This window comes from Protopterus annectens, chromosome 7.part0 (genome assembly GCF_019279795.1).
Source record: "Protopterus annectens isolate FY-2018-M chromosome 7.part0, PAN1.0, whole genome shotgun sequence".
In the NCBI taxonomy this organism is placed as follows: Eukaryota; Metazoa; Chordata; order Ceratodontiformes; family Protopteridae; genus Protopterus; species Protopterus annectens.
Genome location: NC_056739.1, coordinates 1630316584 through 1630342060, shown reverse-complemented (window position 1 = coordinate 1630342060; position 25477 = coordinate 1630316584). Strand labels below are relative to the sequence as shown.

The 25477-nt window shown below is 42.9% G+C and overlaps 1 protein-coding gene across 1 annotated transcript in view; it reads right to left on the bottom strand.

Annotated features, from left to right (window-relative positions):
• The window catches only part of RFT1 (RFT1 homolog), an 871244-nt gene that overhangs the window by 72184 nt on the left and 773583 nt on the right, over positions 1-25477 (bottom strand). Inside the window, exon 11 of the mRNA XM_044078176.1 lies at positions 2606-2711. Within this exon, the coding sequence (XP_043934111.1) occupies positions 2606-2711 (106 nt within the window). The remainder of the gene's footprint in view (positions 1-2605; positions 2712-25477) is intronic.

The following is a 25477-nucleotide window of genomic DNA, read 5'->3' as shown; positions in this document are numbered from 1 at the left end:
TGGCCCTCTGGTGCAGTATTAATTTTGTCTGGACTCCAGGGAATTGGCTATAGTTTCAGGGGCCTTCCAAGTATACTGCACGATGAGCTTGACCAAATCATCGGCAGGTGGGATCACCCAGGAAGTAGAAAGTCAGGCACAAAAAACCTGCAAGAAAACAGATTCCTCAATGGACGGGCTGGTGGACTTCCAATCACCCCTCTCTTTCAAGATTCTCAGGATGTCTCCAAAGAAGACATCTTTAGGGGGAGATCATGGGGACCCTTCCCCTTCATTATAGTCTGTATCCTCAGTGAGAGATTCTTCCAGAGAATCTAAGGGCTTCCTCTTACACAACCTCTTACGGGGTGGCTCCTCAGGGGGAAGGCTTGAGGAGGACTCTGAAGAGAGGGTACCCTGCTGCAGGGTGTCTTGCTGCTCACTCACCCACTGTCCCGATGTAGGAGGTTGTGATAGCTCCAAACCAGAGGATAAGAAGATGTGACACTCCGACAAAGATGGCACCAACTGCGAGCCTACTGAGGCAAGAGCTCTTTACATAATCTGGAAGGCAGGCCCACCTGAAGAGGGATGGGAGCCCAGAACTGAGAAAAACAACCTCTGAACCAAGGTCACACCCCACTCTGATGAGCCCTCCCCCAGAGCAGAAACCTTGAGAGGACCTGGAACTGTCTAAGCACCCAGAACCATAGGTGGCACCATTGAAAAAATCAGTGCCGGACTAGGGATCATGGAGCCTTCAGCCAAGTCACGGTCCTGAGAGTGGGTCGGCTCCAAATGAGCCGATGCCACAGAGACGGCTCCGGAGCTGAGGTGAGATCCACCATTCGGACCGAAGCAGTTGGTACCAGGTGCGGCGCTGAAGTTGAGGACTCCAAGAGCTGTGGACAGGTTGAAGGAGGAAGATAGGATGGAGTCCGTGGAGAGTAGACCTCAACTCCAGATGGGAGGGAGGTCCTAGAAGGGGATGGAAGACCTCTGGCCACCAAGAGCTGGTCCACTAACCTGACTACATCAAACTCTGAAAGGCTCCTGGTGGAACAAATAGACATCCCCAAGGGAGATTCTGGAGGTTCTTGGAAAGGGCTTAACTGTTGACCATAAAAGGGTTCAATAGACAGGGAGTACCTAGTCCTGGGCAGGGATTCGACCCTTGGCACCATGGTTGGCTGACCAATTGTTTGTGATACAGGGGAGGTAACAAGTGTGGGTGAAACTATTGTTCATGCTGAAGAGGTCAGAGGTACTGATGAAGGGGTCGGTAAAATGGTAAGTTTTGTCGATTCCGGTAAAGTTGTCATCGGCACTGTGGATGGAGTCATAGTTTTCAGTGCCAAAACAGTTGCTGAAGTCAATTTTGGTTGTTTGGGCTTTGGTTCCAAAGCAGAAACCTGGCCTTTGGTTGATTTAGGGTCATGAGCTTGTGGAGATGCTGGAACGGAGTGGCTCCTTTTCTTCGCTACTTTCTTTGGAGACAAAGCCTCTGAAAAAGGGCATTTTAACAGCCCCTTGAGGATTAATTTGTTTCTGTGCTCTGCAAGGTTGTGGCACTAAACCCCTTACAGAGCTCACAATGTGGTTGGATTGCTAATTTTGGCACCCCCGAACAATATACGCAGGAAAGATGCCCATCCAAGTTGGGCATCTTCCTGCCGCAATCTTGACATTGCTTAAAGCCAGTGGTGCCTTTCTGCTTCTCTGCCAGGATAAAATAAGGTTAACATGGAAAGGCTAAAGGAGGGAAGAGAATACCAATGATGGTATTTGAGATTTACCAAAGGTAAAAGGGAAGGGAGGGACCTATGCCAATGATGGTAAAGAACAAAATACCAAACTGTAATAATAGGGAGCAATAGCACTTGCACACATAAAAATAGTAATTAAACTATTTTGAAAAAGTTAACAACAACATTTTTATAGGATATAGAAGCTATAAAGAAGAAATACATATCAAAAAATAAGCACTTCGCTTGAGAGCATGGCTGGCACGTCCTAAAACTCTATGTGGCAAACAAGATCTGGGGTATGGGAAGAGAGGCACTATAGATAGCCTTAGCTCAAAAGTTTTCTGGCTGGCGTGAGCTTGTTACAATGGCCGAGTCCCAACACTCAAGAATGAATGAAGATTAACAACATCAAATTTACAATTAGAGCTATTATGCTAAAAAACAAAACAAAACAAAAAAAACAGCACTTCAAACAGTGCAGCCTGCACTCAGCACCTCATTAACAACTTTAACATGTATGTAAAAGAAACATGGCTTTTAAGTAATAACAGAACCTAAACCTAACAAGTTGAAATAGCAGTTATATATACTTATTGCATGAACTATACCAGGATTCACTTAAAATTATCCTGATTTACTTCCTTACCATTGTTTCAGGAGTACAGTGGACTAACTCCTGTGGTGAACATCTTTATCATGTTATTGAAGTCTTAACATGATCCCCAATAAGGCTATGTATTATTCCTACAATATCACAATATACTGAACAATTTTTGGTTCTCATATAAGACCGCATATTTTATCTCAACATGTACAGTGTTACTGCAACATATTAACAAATCATATTGCCATAATATTATAAACAGTGTATTACCCACCTGTCTACCTCTTCTTTACTCATGACAGCAAAAGTAAAGCATTCGGTGACTCCATTAATGGCAAGCAGCAAAACATACACACAGTAGCAGCGAAGAAGGCTAGGACCTGCAACAAAAACATCATTTCTTCAAATGCTTGAAAACACTATCTACTGATGAAAATATACAACATTCACATACTGACAAACCTCACAGCATGCATTTTAGCTAGGATTTAGAGACAAGCAAGCAACACTAATATTCAAGGAGGCTGTGGTGTGAAGTATTGGAGAGCTAATATGAGATTAACAGGCAGGGGACAGTGCTTGCATTCTCAGCAATGGATCATATAAATAAACAAAGGAAAGCAGTAATGAGATTAACAGACTATATTACTACATGGTAGAAGTAAAGCTAGAGCAGTGTGCATGGGTGATAAAAAGATGGCGTAGTCAGTATAGGCCTCTGCACACAATACAGCAACATATAATTGCAGCAACACAGGAAAGTCAGCACAGCTGGATACAGCAGCCAACTGAAAGACCAATGTGAGTAGGCAAAGTACAGTGGCATACCTATTCAGCATATAAATGGTGAGGAAAGAGGGCAGAAAGGAAATAAGAAAGAGGGGAAAAATAAGCAATAGAAAAGGGAACACATTAGACATGAATGGTAAGGAGGAAAGGATGGATAATGTTTTTTCTTTTTTGGCGGGGAGGTAGGACAAAGCAAAGGTAGATGTGGAAGGTGCTGAAAGGGGACTGTGGGTAGGATATAGGGAGAAGGACATACAAACAAATACAGAGCACATACAAAGTGTGGCATACATGCAAAAGGTGAATGAGGGCAGTGGATGTATACGAACGGTCGACAACTGGTAATATGGAGGGTTGTACAAGTAGTAGGTAAAACATATACAGGAAAAATACACTTGGAGGGAGATAAGACAGGTTCCTGGAACAGTTGGATGCCAGGCCAGTCCAGAAGGCAAGAAACCTAGACACCACTCACCTGGGTGGATGTGGTTATGGGTTCCCTGCACTTTTGGAGGTCTGATGGGCAGGGCTTGCAAGCTGTGCACCTCCACTAGTCATGTCAGATGGTGCTCCACGTTACCAAGCTGGGCATCCAGTTGCCAGCACATGTTGACAGCTACCAGTCTCTGAAAGCAATTCCAAGATACTAGCAGAGATCCCTTTGGTCCACCTTAAAGAAAGATATCTTCACCCGTCAGCCTGAGGGGTAGATACAGAGTACACCAATGAGCCTGCCAAGTCACCTCCAGCAGAAATACAATTGTTCTACTCCAGATAGGTAGGCCTAGCAGCCAATGGCAACCTAGCACCAGAGGCAGCAGCTGGCAGACACTAAAGTGACCTCAGCTACCCCTCCTCATCTTTCACAACTGGACTAGCAGAACAATGATACAATGGGAAAAAAACTGTAATACACACATTACAAATATAACCACACTTGCAGAGAGGACAGACAAAACACATACACATTTTAATGCATGTAGAGTCTCTCTTGTCTTCTGTTGCACTCAACCACGTTTAGCCAACACTCTTCTGCAACTACAAAACAAAGCATGTACTTCGAAGCATACATATATAGTACTGTGAAGACAATGGTAGTACCCCAAAATAAATGCTTCCAGTATATCTCTGGCTGAATCTCCTATACCTCTGCCTGCCCCTGTGGAAGCTGATTAAGGCTGTGTTACCACAGGTCATCCTAACAGTAATGGCACTGATAGTCAGTATGAGTGATGCCATTACCAAACACCTGGTCCACGTCATACTAGGTATTTACCTTTTTCAAAGGGCCAGCATACTGGCCATCAGGTGCAGCTTGAAGTCCCTGTACAGGAAGAATAGGACATTTGCTGTCCCTGGCACACTATGCAGCAGCCCTGCTTTCACCATTTGCCAAGACAGCTATGGGGCACTTGACAGATTGCCAAGGTAGCTATGGCCACTTGACAAATTCACTTGAGGAGTAATATGGAAGACCCATGTGCATGGATGTACTTTTGTGAATCACATCCCATGCAATATAGTGTGTCACCTCTGAGGTACTCATGTATAGCTGCCACATGTATGGAGCATAAAGGTCTTATGCTTTGTGTTCAACTTGACATGCACAATGCATGCCAATATGTGTGGGCAGTGCATTGTTCATAAAAAGTGAATAAATCACAGCGGCACCATCTAGCTTCAGTAGTAAAACCAACATACTAACTGCCTTCTGTTAGCACTATATAACATGTTTCTGTGATTTAGCACAACACCGCTTATAACCATGCAATTAACATATAGAGAAATCTGGGTAAAACTTCTCTATACATGGAACTTTATAGAGTGAAGGAAGGAGTCCCATCTGGTATAGTACCTCAGCAACAACTACAAACTGGTAGATATCAGGAAGTGTGAGGCACATACCTTGGTGTATGTACAACTGGGACTATTGTCACATTACCAAAGCATTTTATTGTGTGTGTGTGTGTGTGTGTGTGTGTGTGTGTGTGTGTGTGTGTGTGTGTGTGTTCATATAGAGATCAAGCTGTAAACAAAGGATACTATGGAGATTATATATCACAAGGTGTGTGGGGATCCATGGCCATATGTTGAGGCATGGGTACAGTACCTGAAGAGGAGATACTTTATATAGCATTAGTTGCAGCTCTTAATGAGGTAAACTAGTGGGGAAAGGTTATGGTCATACTCGTGTATACCATAGCACAGCACACACATCCACGGACTGACATATTTGCCCTCAGGTGTAGAGGTAATGGTATGGCCACCCAAAGGAGATAACACCTTGAAATGTTGACTAGCTAGGTGACTGAATTGCTACTGCAGGGCTCCCACATATAAGCAAGCACCTCCTGGGAAAAGTTGCTCCAGACAAGTATTACCAGCAGTATTTGTTGCATGATGTGAATGCTCTGACATAAGTGGTCCCTACAACAGGTGATATGAAGGTTTACTAAAATAATGCTCTGTGCAAAGGAAAATGTACAGGGCATTGCAAAAATAAAAGTTATGTACTCACCATAACTAGCCGTCTGTGTTGTCCATTTTCATTCTTCCTCAACGTATGAGTTACGTATCTGATCCTAGGATATGACTTGGCCGCATACTATAGACTTCGGATCCAACTCTCAAGCCCCTCCCTCTACCCATAATGCCCAAGTTCATCCCCAATAACTCAGACTGAGTTTGCTGCCATATAGCATTCAGTGAGTAATAGAAAAAGAGACTAGAAACTAGAGCAGGGCTCAAACCTGGAACTGTAAGTTCCAACACAGAAAATTCAGCACAAAATCCGTCATGTCACTCCAAAAGATGACAGGAAGGGGAAGCTGAGGAAGAATGAAAATGGACAACAGAGATGCCTAGTTATAGTGTCTGATCAATAAAAAAGGGTCTGTTGCCATGGATATGAACTTTCCTACTGTTTCCATTACCGGCTTGGTGGATATGGGCATCCTGAGGCAATGTAGAAATTGTCTCATGTTTACTGACAACCAGCTGATTCTCAAACAAACTGATATGGTATATGAGAGATGTATTTACACAATGTCACTGGAGGCAAAGCTCTCACATAAAAGTACTCCTAATGTCAATAAGGCTGACAGTAGTACACATGCTGCACTCATTCCACACAATTCAAAGCAGACATCTCGACCCACATATGCTGAGGCACTTAAATGTAAACTTCCTAACCCACAAAGACCTCCTAGACAAAGTACTCTTAACAAATACCCTCAGCAGCCCCAAATGTGCTTTTTCAAAGCAACACCCACATCAACACATAGAGCTACAGCTCATGGAGCCTCTACCTCTAAGCCCATAAGGCAAGCCACCACACAATTCAACATTCTAGTCATTGGAGACTCCATTGTGAGACATTCTGATGTCCCTCTCACCAGGCTGAGTAAGGAGAAAGTCGGTCAGTTGCTTATCATGGGTTAGGATCTGCCACATTACGCAGGCACTCAGGTCACTGGACCACAAGTACCAATATGACTCAGTCATAGTCCATGTGGGAATAAATGATCTGAGATGTACCTCCCTAGGCTATATGAAGAGAGACATCATGGAGCTCTCGGAATATGTGTCTCAGGCTGGTATGAACCTAGCATTGTGCAGCATTTTACCTTCTACAAGGATGATGCCACAATATGAACAAAAGATGATTGACTTTAATAATTAGCTAAGTTTCTGGTATCATTCTAAGGGGTTGCAATATTTGTCAGCATGGAAGGAGATGGTCAATTGAACATGCTGCCTTGCCAGGGATGGTCTGCACCTCTCCCCTCTAGGCTTTCGAATATTAGCTAAAATATTGTCTTCCCCCATAGTTCCTTTTTTAGGCAATGCCAAACTGAAAGTACTTCCGACAGAACAAATCAAAGCCAAGAAAATCTAAAGGTATTACTGATCAATGCTAGGAGTCTAAACAAAAAACTCCACTCCCTAGAAGCTCTCTTTACTCCAGAGAATGTTGACATCTGTGCGGTCATTGAGACATGGTTTAAAGCTGTGAAGAGCATGCCAACAGTGCAAGGTCATAATGCCTTCCACACATTCAGACCAGCTACTTCATTGGCAGGGACTAATGGTGAAGGTGTCTCTATTTACACCAAAAATAAATATCCTTCAAGGTTGGTCAAACAGGACAATGCACTTGAGCTGCTCCATGTTCAAATCAACATACGCAAAATCCAGTACCACTTCCTTGCAAGCTACAGGTCCCCCTATATGACCCAGGAAACCCATACCATGTATTTAAACTCATGAGAAACACTAACCATCCAACCCAATACCATATTCATGGGTGACTTTCCTATACAACACCAAACGTACATGCACAGAGATTCCTGGATTTTATAAACAGAAACTCCCAGGACTAGATAGTCAATACACCAACTAGGGGTGGAACCATACTGGATCTGGTCCTCACTAATATGGGGTAGTGCTGCACATCTCCTACTGTAATGCCTTCCCCTGGTAAGGGAAATGGTCTCCTTTGAAGTAAAAATAAAACCTGGACCCCCAGTTAAACCTGGAATATTCAGGAACTGATCTAACGCTAACCTCTTGTTATTAAGTGATAACCTGGCAAAATTTCAAGCCAACATAAACCATGAGAACACTGCTGCCTATGCAGAACTGTTCACAGAAACCCTGTACAAGCATGTTAATAGCTGCACAGAGACAGCTGTACCCACCAGGAAGAAGTACAGAACTAACTAAAAAAAATGCCACCCTGGTAGAATCACAAAATCAATAGGCTGTATAACAGAAGGAAGAAAATCATGGCAAAAAAGACCTGCTCTGGTAGAGTTTTTAGCTGAATCCAGAAAAAAAAGCAGCTGTTCATATGTTCATAGGTGTGTACTAGGCTAATGGCCCTGGAGCCTTTACAAGCCTAGCCCATAGATGTCCCCTAGCATCGTGCTGCCCAACGTTAGTTGCCAGTACCTCTATCAAGTACAGCCACTGGTGTGATCCCTGAGGTGAATTTTCTATTTCCCATACACTCGTCAAGATTTCTCTTGAAGAGGGCCAGTGAAGTGCTCTGCTTAACGTGTATGGAAAGTTTATTCCAGAGCATAGGTAGTCTCTGGATTATGAACCTGTCCCTCCAGCATGTTCTGTTGATTGTGGTAATGACGTTGAGGTCTCTGGAGCGTGTGGTGCAGAGGGACTGGGATTTCTTTAAATGTAGCATTTCTAACAGAGCTGGGTCAGACATGGCTTTGTAAGTCAAGCTGAGATCGCCTCTTAGTAGACGATATTAGACAGAGAATAGCTGGAATTTTTTGAGTTTGTCCATGTAGGACATGTGTTTAAGGCCTAGGATCCTCTTGTGAGGTACTTTTGTGGCCTCTCCAGCTGTTGCAGATGTCTAGTGAGGTACATGCCAAATGAGGCATTATACTCGATGACTGGTCTAATGATGGAAGAGTAGAGAGAGATGATGACCTCTTTCTTCCTGGATGCAAAACCCTTGGTAATGAGATGTGCCACATAGAAGGACTTTCTGACTACAGTGGCAATGTGGTGGTCAAAGGAGAGGTTTCTGTCAACCTGTGTCCCCAGATCACTTATAACGCCATCAGTGTTCAGTCGGCTCCCATCAATGTGGCAATTAGTGGGAACTGAGTTTTTTCCAAAGGGGATGATGAAGCATTTTTTGGCATTAAGCTTAAGGCCATGGATTCGACACCAGTCATATGTCTCAGTGAGGCCTTTCTGTAGGATGTCTGCATCACTTGGGGAGTTAATAATGGCTCCCAGCTTGCAATCGTCTGTGAACTTGGTCAGCCAGAGTCCCTTCCGTGTTGGCCTGGACTTCTAAGTAGTAGATGCCAAACAGGAGAGGACCCAGGACCAATCCCTGTGGGACTCCAATCGTGACTCATTGGCAGTCTGACTTGGAGTCTGCTACTTTCACGCTGTGGGTTCTATCTGTGAGCCAATTTGCAACCCACCTAATGATATAGGGGTTGATGCCTAGTTTGGTAAGTTTTTCAATAATTCCCAAGTGAGGAATGGTATCAAAGGCCTTGGCCAGATTGAGGTAGGCTGTATGAACTGTCTTACCCTCATCCACAGCTCTGGTGACTGCCTCAAAGAAGTCAACCCGGTTGAGCAACCATGATCTATCTTTCACAAAACCAAAATGTGTGGAATCTAGAGTTTGGAGAGCCCTTATATCGTTGCACTACAACTCATATCCTTATCTGAGCTACCATCAATGGGTAGAATACTGAGTTATGAACTAACAGCACCTACTAACTCACTCTGAATCACAGCAGTATTAAACTGCAAACATTTGAAAGGAAGACCAATCGTGGCTTTTATCTAGCCAAAGCACAATTAAAGTTACATCAAGAGATCCAGAAACAGTATAAGACGTTCACCAGTATTCCGAGGAAAGGGAAAAAGAATAAAGTAAGTAAGTAAATCTCCTGGTTAAATGCCATAGAGGACATAATTATAGGAATTAAAGAAGAATTAATATCAAAAGGAATTCTGTTGTTGAAGAAAACATGTAAAGGTGCTTTAAAAATTAAGACTTACAACTCAAGAACTTTTAAAACAGAAGTGCTTTCCATCAACAAAACTGTCTTCCCTAAGATTTATAATTATGTCATTAGCTAACAAAGAATAGTTCTCCAAAGTTTCAGCTAGTTATTTGACAGACTGCTGACCAACTATTCATTTGAAGAGGCTTTTTCATGGCAGAATTCATTGCAGCTATAGGACTGATAGCATATTAACTGGTGTGTAACATATGGGGATGTCTCTCTAAATATTTCAGACCCTTATCGATTTCCAGAGTGCTGATTTCTGAACCATGTATTATACTTCTTATACACTACTGGATAGTCTTAAAATTAATCCTTAAGCAGCATACATGTAGTTGTGCTTACAATGCTCTTTAGTATGTTCAAACACTAAATCTTACATAGTACCAGAAGTGTAACGATAAATTGTTTCATTTTTTTGCTTGAGAAATAGTTAATGACTTGTGGTTGACATATAACTCCCACAAATAAGATCAGAGGAATGTGTGGCCTTTCTACACTGGTCAACACTAAGATATGCTTAGGTTTTACCATACAGTTTACAAGGACCCTCCACAAGCCAACAATGGGCACACTGGGTACATCACATGCATTGACCTGCAGAATACGCAGTATATTTATTGATATGCCACTTCCTCATGTGGGTAAGAATATTAGCTTCCCAGCATACCAGGTGAGACACCACTACCGTGCATAGCTTCTATTATATCATCTGTCTTCCCTGCTGTACTAGGAACTACAGAATGCAAATGTGTGGTAATAAAGCTGCCACCTAGTGTCTGTGAACACTGGTATATCAGTAGGAAAGGCTACCATTTCATTACCTCCCAGTGTGCAAACATAGGAGCTGATAATCAATGTGTCTGCATAGCACCCTGTCAGTGCCCAGGATTCTTACATCTGGCATGCAAGTCATCTACATCACTGTTTTCTGCATAGGGAAATTCTACAGGGACACGTACTTATTAAGAAAAGGCACTACAGCAGACAGATGCATATGCAACCAAGGCAGTGTGTGCACGTCTCACACCCCCATATGCTCCTACTGTGTTTCAGGAGATACAGTGAAGCCCTGCTTGACAACTCTCATAAACAACCTACACTACATGTCAAACAATAGTATAAGACCAGCCATACACAAACCAGAAACAACACAGACAGCGTCTCTGGCCTGCTGAAAACATAGCTCTGCAGCCTAGATACTTCATGGAGGCTCTGCAGTACACCCCTGCCATCACTTGCAACCCATTTATAGTATGGTGCTTGCTACATAATGTGATTATTAAGAACCACGCAGACCAGCTATTTCTCCACGGACTCTCAAAGATCCACTATTTCTGCCTCATAACAGCCAGCACATAGCATTATCAAGTGATGGCAGTGAGCAGCTGCTGCACTACAACCCAAAGATGATGGCAACAACAACATTATGCTCAGTACATGACAATGCAGGTGAAGTGGCAGTAGCAAGCCCAGCTCTATGGACCAATGACAACCACATGGTGACAGTACACAGTCACACAGAACAAACATGATACATGCACTGTAAGTTAAAGGCTATGCTAGGCAGCACATGGTCAGGTCCCACTGTACATGAGAGATCTCCAAATACTCCACACCTTATGCAGGATGCACTGGGTCACAACTGTCATCATTTGCACAACTGCCAAGGACATAATGCTGCATGGCTGATATCACAACCTGGGGGTGTGTGTTTCTTGTGAATTCCGGTAGTCGGATGGCTATCCGACGACATTGTATAGTTAAATCTTCTGCCAAAATAGTGAAATGCAAAATCGTACCGACGCTTAATAGTGCGTTGGTTAAATCTAGCACAAAACCGACAACTAGCAATGTCGTGGTCAGTGCCTAGGCAAGGAATACAGTAAGAATAAAAGTCCTTATGAGGTATTTGCTTCCCACAAGAAATGCAATTATTAACTTTTTCTGACATCGGTCTGGAGCAAGAAAAAAGTTTCCCCAATGGGGTACTTAGCTTTTAGTAAAGACTTCGGATCTGAAATTTGAACACGAAAATCTCAGGAGTGGGCCGACCGGCACTTGCGAACTGCTTTTGTTTCGGTCACCGCACGGCACGAAAGACTGAAGAAAATAGCATCGGCTGCATCTTTTATACCCCTGGCGCACTGACGTCATGGAGGAGGCGACAGCAACCGATGCCGGACCTAGACTTTGGAATTCAGGCTGACTGAGGGTAGCCTGCCAGCAGGATAACCCAATTGTAATGATTGCAACAGTGAAACACGAAGAACATCTGGGGGGTGGTGCAGCAAGTCACCAAGGGGAGAGGTGGGGATCTTGGTGACAAAGGATATTCTATGTCATAGGCAATCTCCTCTAGTGGTAGGGAGGGGGAAGCATTACAGGACCATGACCAGGAAGAGGTGGCACTACATGACCTTGATTTGGGGATACTGTGCAGATTTGTTGTGGGAGGAGTACAGTTTCCCTGTGACAGGGATGTTGTGCTGCTTCAGGAACAGGGTGCATGAGGACTCTGCTGGCAAGAAGTCCTGCTACCGCAGGCTGGCAGTCATCATCTCCCTTGACATGGCATGGTGAAGTGAAATACCGTAGATCAGCAGAAGCAAACCGTGTACCTTGTGATGGCTTCCACATGTAACTACCATATGTATGCCTCTACCCTAAGACCATGGACAACACACCTTGAAAGTGCACAGATGACAGTACATGTAGTTATGGAATTCATGTGTGCCACCACATACGCATGAGACATACCACAGCATCATCCTTGAACTCCATGGCTTAATCAAGGCATTGACAGTGCTACCTGACACAGGATGCACTGGGTTACAACTACACAGATCATTTCCATGTCAGCTTGAGTAAGAGCAGACAGTATTTGGATGATAATTATACACATCTGATGACAGACCCTAGTACTGCCCACATATCAAGGGCTGGCTGGGACATATGATAACACTATGATCCCCTACTAGTCTTTCAAACTTTGGGTGTACCCACATAATATGTAGTGCACCCTTTTTTGCTGCTGTCACAGGGGAAGCAGTGCTGATGTTCTCAGCGATAGATGAGTCCCTATCAACACGTATAATATGCACTAGCTGTGGTTGAGGGTGTATATTCATCCAGGAGGGAAACAGACTGCCTGATTGTCATATGACTGTGACTTGACATATATCTCATCATCATCATCATATGACCCTGCATAGCTGTTAACATCAGCCTGTTGCCTTGACCCAGCCAGAACATTTGCCACCCTAGCAGTGTTGTTTGGCCTGTAAATATACAGTATAAGAAAGAACCTAGTAAATCTGAATACCCATGATACATGTAAAGCTCTGTGTTTCACATGCAAAAAGTGATATGGACAATGCAAATATAAAACACACACGTCTCCTCTGTGATTCCTGTATACTGGCATGCTTAAAGTACCAATGGAAACATATGCTGTAAAATGTGAGGCCTCCCTACACACAGTGCAGAGGTGCAATACAGACATGCAGTACAATTATTAGACTGGTGTATCTCCCTCTGAAAATCACGAGGGGTGTACAGTGCAGGAACCTGTGTCCACTCCTCCATATTTTTGCCTTCATCATCTCTATGCAGCAACACTAGGAACTCCCACAGCAAACACTAGGAACTCATCTTCATCAGTTAGTGTCGTAGCAGAAGGTGACCCACCCCTTTCAATGGCTGACATCTCTTATGATATGCTGCATGCCTTCTTCCAGGTCTGCCAAATCATGTCAGTGACATGTATAAAATGCCACTGCTGTGCTGTGTTACTGACCAACAGCAAGGACCATTGTCTACCAGACATGGTCTTGAATAGGTTGGTGGGCACCCCTTTACCTAGTTGGTGGCACCCATGGGTTCTGATATTCTGTAGCAGGATGTAATTCTCAACTCAGCTTAAGTTGTCCCACCTCTGCCATCTACCCCTTCTGGAGGACATGAAAATAACTATGGGAACAAAAGACAGAGCTGCTGGCCAGTGACTGCTGGGAACAGTTAACTACTAATTACAAACTGAAGGTTGCTATAAGTAAACAAAACATTACAGGTTTGGGCAGGGACAGAAACACAGTGAGTGCCACAGATATGCTGCACTATGGACAATGGAATACTCCAATGATACTCATAGCAGTTGTAGTGGCAGACGTACATGTTAGCAGCTCAGCTGGTTGCCAAACAGAGGGCTATAGGGATATATCAGAGAAGGGTGGGTTTACCTGATGACAAGGGTAGGAGGGTAGCTATTCTGTATTGTGACAGTGGTCTACAGTGGTATGATGTTGGGGTTACACATAGGGACTCAATACAGGTGTTTCCCACACTATAAAGCTTGTCATAATATGGGTAGAACATTAAGGATAATATGGGGATAGACTGTCCTGACAATTATTTATTTATTTCAGTTTGATAACCAGGGAAGTCGACTGGGCCATGAAGAGCGCGGGGAGAAAAGCTCCAATGACAATTACAAACATACAGATCTATACCATCATTTTTATATTCATAGAAATACAACCTAAAACACAATTTAATAACATAAACTTGGTACATACTAGTGAGATGAAGGTGGAAGTTTTTTTATATACAGGTTAGAATATACTTCATATAAGAGAGTAAAGGTAGGTGCAGTAGGTAACTGTCCCATAAGGTTATAATGGAGTATTGTAATAGGTAAGTGAGGGTATGTGAAGCAGGTGTAGCAGAGAATGGAGTAGCGAATGGCTGGGGGGGTGGGAGCTATGTTGGAGAGTGGGAGGGGCATAACCATTCTGAAGTAAGATAAGAGAACAAGAGAGATTTGAATTTGGCATGGTCAGGAGTATTAGGGAGGGAGGGAGAGAGTTCCATAGTTTAGAAATGGAGTAGGAAAGCAGGAGGTGGCCAGGTGGTCATGAGGGTTTGTAGATTTGTAGGAGGTTTTAGTTTTCTGATCTGAGTGAGCGGTTAGGAATGTAAGGAGTTAAAGTGGTAGAGACAGAAGGGCAGCTGGAAGGTTTGTAGATGAGTTTGTGGGTATTGGTGAGTTTAAGGAAGGTCAAGTATTAGGTAGTTCAAGCCATTGTAGAGTATGGACAGAGTGGCAGTGGTAGGAGGATTTTTTTAGTTGGTAGCAAATTTGCTTATTTTATTGTAGCATGATTCGAGTTTGAATTGTAGGCCTAGTTGGAGATTGCTTAGCAGAGGAGCGCTCTACATAACAGAGGGGAGAAGGTAGGAGGAAGCTAGGCTTTTCCTGGTGGAGTGGGCAGAGGCAGCGGTTATGTCTTTATAGAAGTACTAGCTTTTGGTGTGTTTTTTTGATCGCTGTTTGGATATGAGTGTCAAATTTTAGATGTTCATCAATGATGACACCAAGGAGTTTGGTACTGGATACAATTTTGATTGGGATGTCATCCTGACTGAGTATAGAGAATGAGTTTTTGTAGATTAGGGAGTTTCTGGAGGGGGAAAAGATCATCAGTTTAGCTTTATTAGCGTTTAGGGCAAGGTGATTGTTTTGCATCCAGGATTCTGTTTTAGAGAAGGCTGATTGAGTTTTTTGGAGTAGGTCAGTAAGCTGAGCAGATGATTGTCAAATCATTTATATACTAGATTACCGAGGAGTCAGGGATGCTGCGGTGAAAGTTGTTGATAAATATATTGAAGAGTAGTGGTTCTATGACTGAACCTCGTGGCACTCCGGTAGTGATATGCAGAAAAGGGGAGGTTGAGGATTTCCATTGAATAGCTTGTTGACATTCTGAGAGTTAGCTTGAGAACCAGGCTAGGGTGGACGCAGAGAGGTTGAGAGATGAGAGTTGAGTTAGGAATAAAGGATGGGAGATGGTGTCAAAAGCTTTGGATAGGTCAAGGAACAGGGAAGATATGAGTTTACCAGTGTCGCGTGCTTGGTTTATGGTTTCAAGGAAGGATAGGAGGGCAGTCATTGTACTGTGGCCAAGGCATATTGAGTAGGGCTGAGAAGATTGTTATGAGTCAGATATGACATGAGTTGAGTATGGATACATTTCTCCAGGGTTTTTGAAATTGGGGGAAAGGATACCTATAGGTCTGAAACTGGAAGTGTCTGTGTTTCTGCCTCCTTTGTGAAGTGGAATGATGTATGCATGGCACCAGATGGAAGGAACATATTCTTCATGGATGGATCTGTTTATTAAGACGGAAATGGGAAAGGCAATTTGTGTCTTTCGGCTTTTTCCTGGTTAGGGGTCGCCACAGCGGAACTCTGGTCCGCTAATGATTGGCAGTAGATTTTTACATGACGAGTTGCCAGCTATGATGCACAACCTTCAACGAAGGTACACCCATTCACACATGTCTCTACACAGAAGATGCTCTAGCTGAGAATCGAACAGGATAACATCTTACTGTGAAACGACAACGCTACCACAGCAAATATTTTTAGGAAGGTTGATGGGACAGTATCAGGTGCGTTTCAACTAGGTTTTTGTTGGAGTAGTTATTTTATAGTACCTGTAGGGATGGGTTTAAGGTTGAAGGGGGAACAGGAGTGCAAGTGGTCGTTGGGGTTAGGGGGCTGGAGGAGTTGGGGTTGGGGGGTGTGGGAAAAAGGAGGACAATTTAGCTATGCAATCTATGAAGAAGGAGTTGAATTGAGTGGCAGTGGCAAGATCAATAAGGTTGGGGTTAGGACAGGGTTTCTCTTTGTTACCCAGGTGGAGGAGGGAGGAGATTGTGCCCCAGAATTTCCTAGGGTTGGTTGAGTGTTTGAACTGAAGTTTGGAGCAGTATACTTTACAGTCCCTTGTTACCAGTTTTTTTTACAGAGTTTCAGAGTTGTTTGAATTCAAGTAAGTAGTTGGGTTGTTTGTTTTTTGGTATTGTTTCCAAATTTTATCTCTTTGTAGCATGGTAAGTGTGGTTTCTTTGGATAGCCGGGGGAGGCATTGGCTTTGATTCGCTTGGTTCTTAGAGGAGCATGGCTGTTGAGTACATTTAAGAATTTATTATTGAAGTAGGCAATGGCATTATTGAGGGGCAGGGTTCTTGGGGGGGGGGGGGACCAGTCAGCAAGTTTTAGACAGTCAGAAAAAGTTTGAGGGTTGAAATGGGAGAGATTGTGAGTATGTATGTTGTGATGTTGCTGCTGGAGAGGGGAGGTGTGACGATCGACGAAAGCAGGAAGGTTGTCAGTGAGAGGGTTTGGAAGGATCCCTGAGTTTGAGATCAGATTGGGATGGGATGTAAGCATCCCATCCCAAGTGTCAGAGGACCCATCTTTGTTTGATCTGGTAGGAAAGTGTATTAGTTGGGTGAAACTGAAGAGGATGACTGTATGAGATGGGGCTTGTGAATTTATTGTGGCCCAATTAATGTTAGTATTACCTGGGATATAGATTTCATTTTTGATGTTTGAGGAAAACCAGGAGAGGATATCTTCTAGTACTGGGATATTATTGCCTGGGGGTATACATAGGGTGGCTATGCATATGGATTTGTGATTGTTGAGGTTTTAGTAGAGCTGTAGTAATTTCAGCATTGCTAAAGTTAGGGATACAATTGGTGTATGGGATGATGGTATAGGAGGAAGAGTAGATAACAGTTACACCTCCACCTTTCTTGTTAAGTCTATAATTTTGATTGATTTGGTAGCCTGGAGGAAGAATTTTGTTATCCTTTATGCAGGGTTTAAGCCAGGTCTCTGAGATGACAGTTATGTCGGAATGGTTGTGGGAAAGCCAGGCATGGAGGTTAGGGACTTTATTTCTAAGGCTTTGTGCACTGAATGTGGCAAGGTAAATAGATTTAGGGATGTGAGTGTGTGTGTGTGTGAGGGGAGTTGGTGGTTATACTTGGGGGTGTCGGCCTGGGAATGGAGTGAATGTTGCTGGAGAGTGACAGGGAAAGTTGATGGAGGATACATTTAAGGTGGTTTAGTGTGAATGGAATGTTTGAGTGTAGGAAGAGGAAGGATTTGTTGGAATGAGGGTGAGGGGGGTGTGTAATGAGTAGGTGGGATGGGAAGAACTTTGTATTTGAATAGTAGGGTTCAGTTAAAAGAGTAGAGTTCATGTGTTATGGACATGAAAGGTGGTGTGCTAGTAGGTTGGCTGGTGGATGTGGAGTGTGAAGGGGATGTATGGTTAGGGTCTGGTAGTTGTGTGAGATAAGTGAGATTAGTGAGGGAGGTAAGAATGGTAGTTAGGTGTAGGAGATGGTATGGGGAAGGAGGCGTGTACTGCTGGGTGGAGAGTATGAAAGGTACGTGTGTGTGGTGGTGGTTGTGGTGGACATTACTTGGTTGATGGAGAAATGGGTGGGACAGTGACTGAAATAAATCTACAGGTAGGGTGGATGGGAAATTGGGGCAGGGTAGGGGAGAGGAGTGAGCCCACAGGGCAAATGGAGTGGGATAGAGCTGCAGCAGAGTGAGCAAAAATCTATCCATGATAGCTGATATCAAATGCTGGTAGTAGCTAGTCAATAGTTTGAGGGCACTGTGTTTGAATTTGGTTTGTTTCAATAAGACTGTACTGTTGCATTCATTTTAAATTAAATAGAACTTGCAGTCTGTTACAGCCTGTAAAGCATTAGTGTATATATTACTGGCTTGAGGTGTTGGATTAGGGAGAGGTGCTGTCTGATCGCATTTGGATCACATGGGAGCAGGAGTGCTGTAGGGTTATGTACTGGTTGGAAAGGCTGACTGGTAGGAGGGGAGTAGTGGATTTCTGCTGCCACCTAGTAGTGAAATGCTGGTGGTATACGTAGAAAACAGAGGGGAATGGGGGTCCCTGCGAGTGTGCACAGTATCAGGGAATGCTCTAGCAGATGGTAGATAGATTATTTATTTTATAAGTAAAACAAATCACTGGAGCTTACATGTACTCATGGTGAGACTAGTTACAGAGTTGCGCTATTGGCAAACAATAACTTCTTAGGTCCTGGATAGATGGAGTTGGTTTTGGATGGTATTCCTGGATGAGAGGGGCTTGAAAATGGGTTCTAGTGAGCTGGAATAAAATGAGAAAGAGGTTGTTACTAACTAATAGTGAAAAAGGGAGCAAAGGTGTAGGCAGATAGTTAATGGGAATGAGCGGTAGAAATGGGAGAGGTGCAGATGTGAAATGAGAGTACTGAGTGTGGCAAGGAATGATAGGGGGATGGAGGGGTTAATGGATGAGTGTGTGTATGCAGTTATGGTAGTTCTGGGTTCGGTAGCTTAATTACAGCAGTGTAAGTCAGTAGGGTGATTTTTGGCAGTGTGAGTCAGTGGGTAGCATTACGGGAGAGCCAGCTATGCATGAGAAATTATCTTAATACAGCCCATTGCATCTAGTACAATCTAGCAACAGCAATACATCAAGCTCTAAGCGCTTAGCTTTATCAAGACATTCAAAAACATTGATAATGGATGTGAAATACCAAAATGCATACTGTGAAAGATGCCATAAGGCAGAACAATGTTATAACAAGCAGAACATGTGAACAACACTGTAAGGAAGAACAATTTCTAACATGCAACTTCTCTGCAAACAAGAGCAATTTTAAATAACACAGTTATAATGGCTAACAGGAGAAAATATTTCATGTGTCAACAGACAAATGGCAATTTAGCAGTGAATTCTAGTACAGCTTTACAATCCAGACATATGTTTTAGGTACAAATGCTCTAACAGCAAGCATACACAATACGCATGACAGCACAGTAACAGGTAGCTACTAATGTATAGAATGGAATGGCTACGCTGTTTTGTTTTTCTAGACCAGCAGACCAAATATTTGGAGGGAATAGAACATGGAAATGTTTCCTTTATGATTATGGATACATACTAGAGTGTACTAATTATTTGAGGTAATAGCGCCTTGCTTAGTAGTAGGAGAATTAAGACTGGACAACTGGCTGAAGCATAAATGACAAGGACAAACCAAGTCTTGCATGCATCTACTTAATTATGTTTTCTTACTCTGTTAATGTCAACATATTTTTATATACTATGTCTTATACATTGTGTTTTTTCATAACTGTTCTTGGATATTATCTACTGCATTCACTCTTACTGCTGTTTATTAGTGGAGCTCTTCTCCTTGGGCCTCCACTGAAAAAGGACATGTGTCCAGTGGACTTTTCCGGTTAACAAATGTAAAATAAATACATAAATAAAAAATAAATTGTTGATCAGAGTAAGCAATAGCCTCAGGGCTGTCTTCCTTCAACTACACTATAAATATTCTCCTATGCATATTACATATTATGTTAACTGCAGGTACAGTTTGCAGGAAATCAAATTACACATTAATATATGAACCTATGCTTAGTGTCAAAACAAAGCTTCAAATATATACCAAACCACAGATATCCCTCTTATTGTAGAACTGCAGAACACTGTGCCTTTTAAAAACTTTGCTTCTCTGCTGCCAAAAGTTGCTGCTCTTTTTCAATGTGTGGTTTGTCATTAAAATGACAGAATATCTGCTTAAGCTGCAATTAAACAGCACTTTGTATGCATGTATTCAAATGAGGGTATGTTCCACGTAGGTCTACAAATTGGCATAGTTTGATGAAGCACACAGATGATGTACTGCACAGCTAGGATCCATGGCATGCTGAACAGTGGTATTCATATGTGTATTTTGCACATACATGTTCAAGTATAATTCAATGATAGATTTGTAAGGACTTTGAAAAAGAAAGTACAGCTGTGCAAAATCTTACCATAACAGTAGATGTCATTTTCACTGTTGCTGCATTCTCTACTAAAGAGTATTCTTTACTAAAGGGGATCTCTTATTTCCATTTGGCCACACAAGATTTCCTGGTAGTTGGTTTGCTGGCTATTGCAGGACCCAAAGCACATCCTCAAAAAAGAGGTGCCTAAAAGGGATCAAAAACCTATCACACACAGTGTCAGCTAAAGAGTGGACAAGTAATGATGGATGAGAGTCCTCTTGTCTTGTGGGAGTAGGTCCATCCTGTGAGGTAACTTGTGGTGATTGCCCTTGGCTAAATGCAGAAGAAGGGGGAACCAAAGCTGTTTGGGCCTAAAGGAAGTCACCAGGAGATTTTAGAGGAGTCATGTTCTATCTTGAACAGGACCCTTGGTATGAGAGGAAGGGGAGGGAAGGCACACAGAAACATTCCCTTCCAGGAAAAAGACAGGGTGTCCACCTTCCATGCCAGAGGACTTGGAACTCTGGTGCAAAAGAGAGGAGGTTGTCTGTTCAGAGGGGTGGTGAAAAGATCTACCAGAGAAGTAACCCACTGGTGGATAATGTCCAAAAACACATCACTGTGAAGCATCCCCTCATGAGTCTGTGTTAAGGACCTGCTCACAGAGTCTGCCTCAAGGTTCTGTTCTGAAGGAATATAAACAGCCTGAAGAGTCACTTGGTACTAGACAGCTAGATCCCAAACCTGAAGAGCAGTCTGCACAAAAGATAGAACCTTGTTCCTCCCCTTGCTTGTTTATGTACCACATCACTGTAGTACTGTCTGTAAAGATTTTGAGAGGCCCCGGAAGAAATATAACAAGAACGAGAGCTACCATCTCCTTGATGTTGATATGGTCCTCCCTCTGACAAATGGGCCAAAGACCCTGAACCTTCAGAGGCCTTTAAGAAGCTCCACTTCCCATGTCTGAGGTATCTGAGAAAAGTTCCTGAGAGAGGACTGGGGGCTGTAAAGGAAGCTCTGGGTTGAGCGATAGCTGGTGACTCTACCACTAAAGCTCTAGTTTGAAACATGGAAGAAGAGAAACTAGAAAGTCTAAAGGGTGACAATGTTGAAGCCAGACTGACTTTAGAAACCACTGTAGCTTCCTCATATGTAGCCTGACTAGATGATGCACAGGAATGGTGAAAGTCATGTAAGCCAGAGCCTTCAGAAACTCCCTGGCTGTAACTGAGACATGAGGAAGAAGGGATTGAAAAAAATGCAATTAGACCGCAGCCTTGGATGGTGGCAGGGAAGCCAGCATAGGAATGATCTGGAGCCTGCACCCAAGAAAAACATGATCTTGAGAAGGAGTCAAGAAGGATTTCTGGAAATGTATCATAAACCCTAGGTTTGCAAGAGGCAAATAGCATAGTGAAGGGGCTGAACCAAGGTCTCTGATGAGGAAGCCTGAATGAGCAGGTTGTCCAAGTAAGGAAAGATATGAATCCTCCTCAGCCTGCAAAAGGTAATCACAGCAGCCAGGCATTTGATGAAAACCCTTGTGGCAACAGAAATGCCAAAGGGCAAAGCAGAGAACTGAAAATACAAGAAAGATACACAGAAATGCAAATATTTCCTGAAAAGCGGACAGATAGGGATGTGAAGATAGGCATGCTTGAGATCCAGACAGACCAGGAAAGCCTGAAGAAGAAGAGGAAACAAGTCCTGAAGGGACAGCATTCGAAAAGAAGGGATCTTCAGAAAGATGTTGAGCTAAGGAAGGTCCAAAATGGGCCTCCAGATGCCTTCTTTCCTGAGAACCAAAAACATTCTGGAATAAAACACCTTCCCTCTTTGAGTAGCAGAAACCGATTGGATGGTGTTTTGAAACAAAAGGCTCTGAAGTATCTTCGGAAAAAAAGGGCAGCTCTTCTGAGGAGACTGAGGAATGTCTAGAAAGGGAGGAAGGGACTTCCACACCATGAAGTATCCTTGACGAATGATGAACAGAACCCAAGAGTCCTGAGTGATCCTTAAAAATTTGGGAAGAAACAGGGAAAGAGAACAGACAAAGGAAGCAGACCTAGGATGGGTGGAAGAATATAGTCAAATGGAATCTGGTTTGTCTGGAAAAGGAGGCTTCAGATTAGTAGGAGTGTGAGTAGATTTAGCAGGAGGGGCCAGTCTGGAATGTTTTTTACCTTTGGGAGGAGGGCAAGACTGTCTATGGCCAAAGGTGTGCTTAGTAGGAAAATTCCTCTAAAAATTAGGAAACAGAAATACATTTTAACTCCTGCAAGACCTTGTTCTTTTCCAACAGGGACTTAAAAAGCTCAGCAACTGCAGAACCAAAGAGATTTTTTATTATCAAGAGAAGCATCCATCAATTTAACATTAATATCATCAGGTAAAGAAACAAGTAGAAAACGGTAGGTGCCCAAAGCAAACTGATAATTCAAGCAAAACAGACACCAGGGATCCACAGGCACAAAACGTTTTTAATGACAGGAACCAGCACGAACAAATACCAACGTACAGCACACCAAAGCACTCCAATACAATTAACGTTTCCTTAAAATCTCGTTTTTGTCACCAACTTCTTCAGATAACAGTTAGTTTCCCATCAAACCCCTAAACTTATAGGGTTACCAATTAATTGTCATCCAATGAAATTGGATTTAGTTAAATGAATGTTTAAAATTTATACATTGCAAATGTAAGTAGAATCAATATAAAAAATAAATAAGATCATCAGGTAAAGGTTGGAGGTGAAGCCAAGAGTAACCCCTCAACACAGAAACCAAGTCATCAGCCCTAGAAGAAGCATCAGTTGCATCATAATTACATACAATAAAATGGCAAGCCACTTAAGAAGAAGAGCCCAACAGAAAGAGGGCTGAAACCTTCCCCTCAGAATCAGGAAGGTAAGAATTAACCTGATAGGCCTGAGAAATAAGAGCTAAGATATACCTGGTCATATGGGTCTGAAAATGAATAGCCCAAAAAGCCAGTATAGCAGCAGTATACACCTACTTACCCAGCTGTTCCTTGGCCCTACTGTTCTTGTCAGAAGGAAGCAATTTAGTAGAAGGCAATAGTTGGGAGGTTTGTCGGAAGAGACAGGAGTTCTCCTATGAAACATAATCCAATGGAGAGGGAATTTGAGAGGAATAAGCCAATAACTCTTCCTCAGAGCCCAATTCCTCAGAAGAGTCCTATTCTCTAGGCCTCTTAAGATGAGTATATAACTGGAGGAGCAGGAACAGCAACTCCCTGCAGGGGGATTCAAGGCCATGAGTGCATTAAACATCCCTCTGTAAAACCCTGCCATTCACACCGGGGATCCTTAGGAGCAGAGGAAATACATTTTATTTTCTGCTTCTGTTTCAAAGGGATGTCAAGGCCCAAAAGACGTTAGGAGGTTTGGACCCTTGCTGACACTCAATCAATGTAGTGTGAATCTCCTCCTGAGCAAGAATCTGCAGAACACCCCTCAGTCCTTTAGATATGTTCAGTCTAGGTTCCCCCTCAACATCTGCAACGGATATCTGCAGAGCCTCTGAGGACATGTGAGAAGTCAGATCCGTGCTGGCCTCTGAGATGGTCATGGAAGAGGAGTCAGACGGAACAATCAGATGATCCTATGGGCTTTCAGCAGCCTCAAGAGTGACATCTGGGGGAAGCAGTATAGCAGCTGACTCTGACCTCATTTTTTTTGTCTTCTTCGTGGCAGACAGCTGACTCTCAGGACAAGATGATTCCACCATCACACCCTGTGCCAACAACTTAAGAAGTTGGTTTTCTAGGTAAATAGACAGGGAGGAGAGATGGCTATGAAGGGTCATAGGGACAAACATGTGACAAATCCAGTACAATGGTTGTGAGAAATACCCAAGCAAAATAAACATGATGGTCCTTATGGGGAATCTACTGGACTGACATTTTCCCATTCTGAAAGACATGTAAACTTGCAATGACAGAAAACAAGATAAGAAGAAACCCCAGCGGGGGACACATATAAAAAAAAATGGCTTGGTAAACAGCACAAATGAAGGAGAATTCAGACCAGTGATCAAAGATGGCACTTACACTGGTGGCAAAGAAGTTCTGAGGCATGTACATCATCTTTATGCCTTACACCATGAGGTGGGAGCATACGTGTGATATACAATGTCCTTGACAACTTACAGCTTTGATATTCTGGTCGGATGTTGGGCTACACTTGGCAGCGGGTCATCTTTAGTAAAGAATACTGCAACAATGATATGAAAGGACATATTGAGACATGGCCTTCTATTTAGAGATTTCAAATGCAGGGTTGTACTGGTATTTCACAGTGGTACTCTTTTGTACTATACTGTACTTGATTTCTATTAACTGTGGGTATATGACATCTTTTCAGGGTGACAAATACAATACTTGTCCAGAACATATTCATATCAAGCAGGATTTACACATCATTCACTTAGTGGATTTAATCTTCCAGGTTGGTCTTGATAGAGGAAGCGGTTTCTTGGCCAGACCATCAATTGTTCATATCAGGCCTGGCTTCTACTGTCCCAGTCTTTGAAAGTGGATCTGGTCAAATGCAGGGATCTAAGGGATGTTATTTCAGACATTAAGGATGATCCAAATGCTCTAGTGATAGCACAAATTGAAGTAGTCATTGGTGCTATGATCGGGTCACTCCAGCAAGAGAACATCCTGGGATTATGGCTTAACAGGAATAGCAGTTTGACAAAAAGTCAGAAGTTGATGTAAAGGACAAGGTGGAGAATGGAACAAAGAGGGGGTAGGTCATGCCTTCTTGAGGATAAGCTTGTTTTGAACAAACATTAGACTCTGTACCAGAACAAGATCTCTTGGGAAAAAGTTGCATTTTTGACTGAAGAGATTTCTGCTGCATCAAACTGTCTGGGTGTACACTTCTTTGTGAATGACAGGCTGTGCAGTCTGACCTACTTGAGTATCTGTACATTTATTTTTTCTTCTGAACTGTTTGAGGAAGCTGCATGCTTTTGCGCAAGCTATGATTAGCTCACACATGTAGTTTCGGCTCTCTTTGTCTAGACTTTGGCCATTGGATCGTAGTCTAGTGACATTAGTAAGATCATTCTTGATTCAGTTTGCTAGAATCAATTATTCTTCA